General features: G+C 37.3%; 1 protein-coding gene across 1 annotated transcript; it reads left to right on the top strand.

Annotated features, from left to right (window-relative positions):
* The first annotated feature begins 1,255 nt into the window (after positions 1–1,255).
* LOC149131505 (uncharacterized) lies at positions 1,256–1,798 on the top strand. The gene has a single exon (XM_089339503.1). It carries the CDS (start codon positions 1,256–1,258, stop codon positions 1,796–1,798), a length of 543 nt encoding a protein of 180 aa, XP_089195629.1.
* The last annotated feature ends 7,599 nt before the right edge of the window (positions 1,799–9,397 follow it).

Below are 9,397 nucleotides of genomic sequence, written 5' to 3'. Positions count from 1 at the left end.
CTTTCCTCTTGTCCTTGATGGCTTGGGATAAAAATTGTCCCTTTCTCATCTTGTATAAGGAATAGCGAATGTCTTTATGCACTACCTGCCTGATACGAAGCTCAGACACTCCCATGTCCCTGGCGATGGACCTGATTGGCTTGGAGAAAACGTTGTCAATCATGGCCTGGATCTCACCAACAAATTCAGAAGTTCTTTTCTTATCAGAACGATCAGAGTGAGCTGCTGTACTTTCGTAGACTCATCCGTTAGACTTATCCAACTCTTTCCAAATCCTCTGTACTGTCCTCAGTTTGACACCAAACACTCTGAAATGTTCGTATTAGAGCTTCGGCGCGAATGCGAAGCAGTTCAACATGTCGTTTCCAAATTTATGGTAGAGTGAATTGCGTCATGGTGCTGTTTTCCTCACAGACAGTGCCCAACCGACCCTACTATACTGTGTAGTCGACAAAATCAAAAACAAACAATGCGCATGCGCGAAATTAAAATATAAAATGGCGACAATTTACCCATCGCACTCTGTATGTGTGTGTGTGTGTGTATATATATATATATATATATATATATATATATATATATATATATATATATATATATATATATATATATATATATATATATACGAAGTTTGATCAATAAGTATCTTGACTGATGTTATAACAACAAAACTGCAACACGTAACAATTTGGCATTTAATCTCCTTCAAAGAAGTCCCTTTGGAAGCCACACACTTAATCCAGCGTTGCTTCTATTGATGGAAGCATTCCTAGAACTCGTTTTCTGAGATAATCAGTAGCTGCCTCATCGCATTCATTTTCATTTCCTCGACGTATTGAAATCTTCTTCCTTTCAAGCGGGATTTGAGTTTTGGAAAGAGGAAAATGTCGCAAGGGGTGACATCTGGGGAATACGGTGGCTGTTAAACCTAGGGAATGCTGTGCTTAGCCAAAAACTGCTGTACAGCTGAAAGCAGTTTTTGCATACCTAAATCTTCAGTGATTGATATGATTCTTCTGAGTGTCCTCTACACTATTTTATAAAGAAGCCTCTGCAAGAATATATAATGTAAGAGGATGAGTTTGATATGATGGTATCAACTCAACAGTTTCTAACTTTTCTTTTCCATGATAATCCTGTTAATATTTATTTTAAAAAGAACATTTCCGGCAGTCTTATTTTGAATAAAGAATACATATTTTGATCGTTAACTTTGTTTTATTTCCTTCATTTCAATCTTCTTGAAATAAATATTATGGAAAAAATTTTACGCCCTGAACACGTCGACGCCATACCAAGTATCAGAGGGTCTGACAAGGCATGGGTACACTGGAAGAAAACTTTCTCAAGCTTCCTTACTTCGGTAAGTGCAAATCATGATGTTGCTAACAAACTTGATATCCTTATTAATTTTGTGTCGCTAACAGTATTCGAATTCATTTCTGATTGCACTGAATATGACACGGCAATCGCAAATCTTAAGAAATTATATATTGCACCAAGGAATGAGATATATGCTCGATACTGCTTGGCTACTAGACGTCAACAGCTAGGGGAAAGCGTTGATGAATATCTTAGTGCTTTGCGGTTGCTTGCCAAGGACTGTACCTTCAATGACATAACTGGAGTAATTTATCAACAAGAAATGATTAGAGATGCTTTTATCAATGGACTTATATCTCATCCCATTCAACAGCGTCTCTTAGAAAATACATTAACACTTGATGCAGCATTTACCCAGACACGGACTCTAGAGGTCGCTCAGAAAACCTCAGATGCATCAATTCATCAGCTTTAAGTGCAGTTAATAATGAGTCGCAACTAAATCCTGGATTCACTAAAAAGAAAGAAGTGTTTTTTCTGCGGTGGCAATAGACATAATCGGACACACTGCTCCACTCGAGAAGCTATTTGTAATAAATTATGCGAAATCAGGACATTTCGCTAAGGTATGTGGGTCCCCTTCTGCTAAAAGTTTAAATACTCCTGCAACTCTGTCCGAATCGTTAACATGTTCTTCGGGTGGCAAATCAATACATCCTACTCTAGCTGCAACAGCCTTCGGAAAACAATAATCCATGTAAAAATTAATTCTGTGGTTGCTGACACATTAGTTCATACTCTGATAGCTTCATTTCTAAACGACTTGCTAACCAGTTACGACTGAAAGTAACCCCAGCTTCATCTACAGTATCCATGGCAGAGCCCTCACTGAAAGTAACTGTCAGTGGACCTGTCATGGTCAATTTATGTCTTCAGGACTGTACTCACAGTGTCACACTATCTGTCTAGGAGAATCAATGTTGGTCAGGATATACTTTCTCAACATAAAAGCCTCAATGTTGAGTTTGGTGGTTCTCAATTTATCTGCAGATTGTAAACCAATTGCTGTTAAATCTCGTTATTACAGTAAGCCAAACCGAGATTTTATCAAATTGGGAGTCCAACGCCTCCTGGCTGAAGGCATTATCGAGCTGAGTGCATCTCCTTGGCGTGTCCAGTTTGTTGTTACTGCTAAAGAACACCTTTAATTGTGCGCCTAAAATTAAAAAAATATCAGTGAACACCCCTAAAACACGAGCAGAGGCGGGTTGCTTGTACAGGGAGTGCAATGACTGCCCAGTGGTAGTGAGGGAGGGGCAATGCAAGGCCGAGGGGCTCGTATATGAGGCTGTGGTGATATCTGGCTCTAACACCCGAATAATAGTAGCAGCAGCTCATTCAACACCATCGGTAGAGGCGGCAGCGGCAGAAACACTAATACCGACAACTACGACCACCATATCAACAACAGCACTACAGCCATAGATGACGGCCACGCCAGCAGTTGCAGAACTACCGACCCTCGCTCAAAAATAACAACACCGACCGCAGCTCCAACACCACAAGAAACAGCAGCAGCAACACCAACACTGCGCCTGGGGATGATTACTACGCCAGCAAGAGCAACAGCGGAATCACCAGACCCACGCCCTGTAATAACAGCACCGACGGCAACGTAATGGTCTGCAACTCTTCAATGTGATCGTCATAGCAATATAAATTGCAGAACTATACACGAGACGTCCGCATGAGAGTGAACATGTATATAGTTCTATCAATTACATTTGGGGTTATATTTCAAAAGTCTTCGATCACATTGAAGAGTTGCGGACAATTACGTAAGTGGTAACAACGAAACCGGTCTGTGATTAATCTTTATATTTTGAATCTTTTCATTTGTCTTGCTCGCTTACGTTCTGGCGTTTGCTGAATTTTCTTGAGAACAATCTCTTCTTAATGGTCAGACCATAGGTGGTCTGCTTCTAGCATAATGGATGTCATCCCTCTTATATGTATGTAATATAATTTTTCTGAATCTTCAGATTTTTCAATATGCTAGGCCAAGGGTTTTCAAACTTTTTGACTTGCGGACCCCTTTATATTTAAGGCTTTACCCTTATAAATGCTTATGAATTTTTATACATAAATATTTGCTTAAAATAACATATATTTTTACATTTATTTATTTAACAGTATTTAACAAATAGGTTTATTGTCAATTAAAAGATTTCGATTAAAAAACATATATAAAATCAAATTGCCCATAAAAAGTATTTGTTGTCCACAGACCTCCTGTCTTGTCCTTGCGGACCCACTGTGGTCCGCGGACCACAGTTTGAAAACCCCTGTGCTAGGCCACTGGATTTAAATTGATATTAATTAAATTGATACTCAATTTTTCACCCTTATTATTTAAATTTATATATATATATATATATATGGAAAAGAAAAGTCAAGGTAGAAAATGCTAAAATAATTTTATAAAAACATTTCAGTACCGGTTTCAGTCATTGAGACTTTTTCAACTGTAAGTATGGAAAACAATTAAAAGTATGGAAAAATTAAAAGAAAAGTTTTTTAAAAGAATATTTGCATAGTATTCAAATACAAGGGGCATTTTCCTTGTTTCTGCCTGTCTCTGTCTCTCTTGTTTACTCTTGTGGGTTCAAGGTCGTTGTGAATTCTTGGCAGGGAAGAGGAAGATATATTTGAATAGTATATGTATGTAAATAAGGAACAGCTTTTCATTCAAACCTGCTGTATTAAAAACACAGCTATGTTCAAATTTGATCTTTTTTATAAAGGATATTTCCTATTTCCTAATATAGCCTTTTATGTTTGATTTGGAATTCTAACATTTCCTAATCCATTGATCTGACATTTCAGTACTTCCACATTTCAAAATCATCTGTTGCTATATATATATATATATATATATATATATATATATATAAATATATATGTGTGTGTGTATATATATATATATATATATATATATCTTAGATTTCTATGTATAATTATTGGAACTCTTCGATACACAACTATCTACCTCAGTACTTATCTTGGAGAGCCGGGTTTCACAAAAGCAGAAAAACACATCTAATTAGGAGATTACAGCTACAAGCCGTCAATAGTATTGTCAAAATACACAAACCATTCCAGAAATTTAACATTTAATAAGTGCATAAACATATGCATAGATCTGAAAATATATCCTTATGTAATATACACATACAAATCGACATATGATATGACATTCATGCCTTCACCTGCGCATGCTTTTGCACATATGTATATGCAGGTATGCTAATGTGTGTGTGTGTGTGTGTGTGTGTGCATTCATACATGACTACCCCGTCGATATTAGAAACCTGTTCTTTCTCTATTGGTATGAAATTTGAAAAATATAACAAGAAAGAAACACACACACACACACACAGAGGATGACCATAAAGTCCTATCAATAAAAGCAGTGTGCTTTCCTTTCCAGAACCTGAGATTGAATACAGAAGAGTTTGTCGTTATCATTTACATGTTTTATATGACTTAAATGAGGAACATTTTCTTGCATGGAGTCTAGCGTGTGCTAATTTCGCGTCCATCATAAAAACTTAATGGACAATATTCTCTTTAGTGATGAAACAATGTTCTTTGCGTGTAGAAAATTAGATTACCACAATTGTTTCATTGAGGAAGATCAACGACCAAAGGACACTGTCTAACATTGGGAAAGGGACTTGACTAAGATTATGATGGATTTCACAAAATCTAGGATTTGTGGGTCTTCTTTCTTTTATGACCCTAATACTAGGGTGAGATTAGGTACTAACCTGGTCCCACCCCCTTGTCTTCTTCTGTTGTCTTTTTAGGAATAAGAAATTACCAGGAGTGGATTCCCAGTCAATATCTATTGATTGCGTAGTATATCCTCTGACATGCTTTCTCTGTAATTCTCCCAAAGCGTTACAGGATCACTCAAGGCACATGTCATAAGCTTGATAATTGGCGTAGTTGAGTTGGCATTTTGGCGACAGAAGCCTCGTCGAGTGTTTGGTGCCTGTGAGCATCATGTTCAAGTAGTCCATGTTTGGCACAGGCCACCCTGAAGGTTGGACAGAGCTCTCCATTAAACATTCTTCTGCCTCATAGGCGATAACTGGAGTTTCATTTATACGTTTTACCCATTTATTTCCTGACCAGGTGTAATAGACAGGTACTTCAACAAAAAGCAGGGATCGGGCAAAATTGTGTTTTGCATAGGTCGAAGAAAGCTGTAAGAGTTGTTTGGAGGTGGGTGAAATTGCTGTTGAGCATTATCTTCTGTGAAATAGACACGCTCCCAGCTTTCAAGATGAACAGCTAGATTCACAACCGTTGGATACCATCTGTGAAGTGGGAAGCCAAATATACGCCAACTCGCCTCAATGTATCTTCCCAGTAGATAACGTCTTATTTCATCCGTTTGCTGTTCATGCGCATTGACTCCAAAAACTACCATATCAGACCCCTTGTTGATGTATTTGCAGATGTATTTTATGCTCTTTACAGAATTACATGATTCGACGTTGATGTGTGCCTCAAACATTTTCGATAGCAATTTGTTGTAGGGCACAATCCATCTGTTGTCAACTTCAACCTCTTGCTGGTGTCTTCAGTGTTGCAGTATAACCACCGTGTTCAGGTTTGCGCCGCCTGTAGAGTGGATAACCGTCATGTCCAGTTCGTGTTTCTTGAACGAATGGTGCACATATTGTTCTCCATGCAAAGAGATGAAGGGTTAAAGCTTCCACAGCGCACGTGAATTATGTGTTTCTCCACAATGTACGGTTGAGCGTCTTGCTCTGGATTTGGGAACTCTGCAGAAATAATGTCATCAATCGAATCTGGACGTATCCTCTCCTTGCACCATTATGAGGGTATGCGAATGAGGCAGACCCGTTTCTGCAATTCGATTGTGTACATCCAAGCATTGAAATCACCAAAGATTTTACCATCTTTGAGCAGCCACAAGTTTTTGCTGTTTCAAGTTGAAGACTCTTGCAATTATGTCATGGCTATCACTGATGTGTTGACCTTCGAAGAGGCAGTGTAGATTCTTGCCATTTAGGATTGAAGGTAAAGGTGATAAATAAACCAGACCGACCGAAAAGCAACCAGAAGGATGGACATATCGTTGAGAACAAATGATTTCATTGGAGGTCTGTTATCTCCATTTCAGACCCTGGTGGCTTAGAAGAAGTTAGAAGGGTCAAGTGGCAAAGACATTATTCTGCTTAGCGAAGGCATCTGGGAAATGTATTACTGCTGTCATTCACAGAAAAACTATTGTTTTACCGTGAGAAAAGCGCTGTTGAAGTGTTAAGTGAAATTTGGCAATCGAGGATCGAATCCACGCTATGCCTGCATGAAGCCACTACAAATACGTTGTGGAATAAAAAAAATTATCTACTGTCATGGAAAAAGTGTAACAGTAAAAATACAGAATTATTGGAGTAATGGGCATTCAAAAAAGTATGTTATGAATAAATTTATATTATTCAACACGAAAACTTTGGCTTCTAAGGTTTTTCCACGAAATGTAACCTCACTAAACATTTTGTCCTTAAAATGTAATTTTTTCCTGAAACACCACGTGCAATTTTTGAAGTTTCTTTTAATCTAGGTTTCCCGATTTTCCCCCGAGTATCTGTGTTAATTATCGAGATATACTGCCCATATCCAATTGTAACTTTACGTTAGTTTTTACATACACAAATTTCCTTTGAGGGTCGTTCGTATTTCTTGTCACCGATAACCTGTTTACGCGATTTTTTTTCTGTTGAACCGTTTTTCAGGTTTTGTTTTACAGTGTGATTTTTTATGGCCTATCTTACCACACTTGATGCATTTTATATTTTTAAACGAACAGTTACTTTTAAATGTAGACCACCACACCCATAACATGGATTCGGTTTTGACATTTTCTTTCTCTTTTTTCATATCCATTACCGGTCGACACGCATGAATATGAGAGCGGTCTTTTTCTTCAATGTTATCTGCGTCATGTCTTAGATTTATAATCCTCTGGCATTCTTTTCCTGCCTGTAGAGTTAATTTTTGGTCCTGTTCTAATTTTGTTAATATCCATCTTTGCTTACAGTAAGCCCTTGAACAAAAATTAGATATGTGAACATGTCCGGGGTTAATTCATTTGATTTTAATTTTTCACACCCTCTGTTAACAACTCCAGCATAGGCGACGATATCTTCATCACCATTTTTGACAAGCAAGTATTAAACAGGGAACTTCCTTCACTGAAAATTTTCGATATAAAATGAATTGTTTCATCGAAACAAGTCTCACCTGGTTTCTGCGGCAGAATATAGTTACTATATTTTTCGTATTCGGCAGAGGATAACTTTCTTAAAAGTAGTCGTACTTTTTTCTCGTCAGACCAATTTTTACATTCTCCTTTGAAGATTTCTTTGTATCTTCGAAAATATGCTGAGAAGATAATCCCTTCTGGATTATAACTGAATTCTTTAATTGAATTTGCTATGCTTCCTGGCGAGTACGAACCTAAAGTATTTTCAGACTTCTTTAACATTACTTCCAGCAACTGCTAGTTTTGTTGCTGTGGTTGCTGTTGTAGTTGCTGTTGTTGTTGTTGTAGTTGCTGTTGTTGTTGCTTCTGTTGCAACTGCACCGTGGAAGCCAATAAGTTCTCCATGTTAAACGATTTTTCTTTGGTTTCGTACCCCCACCCTCCAAAAATTTCTAAACGTCCAACACAAGCTTCGAACAACTCGTCGCACCTTTTATGTCCTGGTGTTGGATAAACGATTTAACCAAGCAGTGGGGAAGAAGTATTTACACGACACTCTACTATTACTGTTACACGAAGTTAAACGCTCGCTGCCAACGGCTCAGAGTGAACTGCTTCCTCTGAACTGCTGACAGTTCTTCGTTGCATAGCGATGTATCAGTCCACTTTTAGTCACATGGAGTTGGTCGGAATCCTTCCACAACAATATATATATATATATATATATATATATATATATATATATATATATATATATATATATATATATATATATATATACAGGCACACACACGCACACACACACACACACACTGGTGCAAAACGCTATCTTTAAGATAGCGTATATTTTACATTGTATCATATATTTGTGTAATATATATATATAAGTATACATATAGAATGCAGTAATTAAGAATAGAGCAGAAAAGTTTTCACATCTGATATGGAGTAGCTGATAGTATTCACGGTCATCATGTGCTAAACCCAGTTTCATTGCAGCCTCTTTGTAACTATGGCAAACTATAACATTAATAGTCTTTATATCTTCAAATGATGTAGCTCCAGGAATATGATATAGTAAAGCTCTCAGATAGTATTCCTTTAGTGAAACAAAGTAGATACCCCCAATGGTGTGGGTATTATTTTTTCTGAGGTGCCTTATTTTCTCACTATTATTCCTTGTGTAAAATTCAGGGAAATCAGTATAGTGTAATGTACGTGCAAATGAGTTAGCTGGTGATTCCCGGTTAACTCACATCCATTCAGTGAGAGTGGATCTGTCATGTGTGTGGATAACATGTTCAATATCATCATCGTCATTAAAGTAAATGTATTGCTGTTGGGGTAAATGAACTGTAAGCTGTTTGATTGCAAGATATGAACCATGTAATTTGAACCCTAAAATAATCCAGACTGCCTCTGATGAGGATACAGAGCGGCCATTGATATAATTTTCAATTTCATCTGTGTGTGTTTGTTGTGCATTGGCTTGTCCACTAATTCTGACTGTCACTCGATCATGACCTTTATGAATATATTTGTTAATATATTTAACTGATTCTACAGATGCACATATCTCTACATTACAATGACTTCCATATTAGACTAAAAAGAAGGGGGAATATGGTACTACTGAACGATTATCTAATTCAATATTAGACTTTGTAAATGTAAAACCATTATTTCGCCGTCTCAAGTTCCAAATGTGAATTTGTCTGTGTTAACTTTATCCCAAAGATGGAGCCTTGTATCTTTGTTGGTAACCGGCTC

Source organism: Octopus bimaculoides, chromosome 21 (assembly GCF_046866305.1).
Source record: "Octopus bimaculoides isolate indiv1 chromosome 21, ASM4686630v1, whole genome shotgun sequence".
In the NCBI taxonomy this organism is placed as follows: domain Eukaryota; kingdom Metazoa; phylum Mollusca; class Cephalopoda; order Octopoda; family Octopodidae; genus Octopus; species Octopus bimaculoides.
Note: the sequence above shows the minus strand (reverse complement) of the source record. Positions and strands in the feature narration are given on the sequence as shown.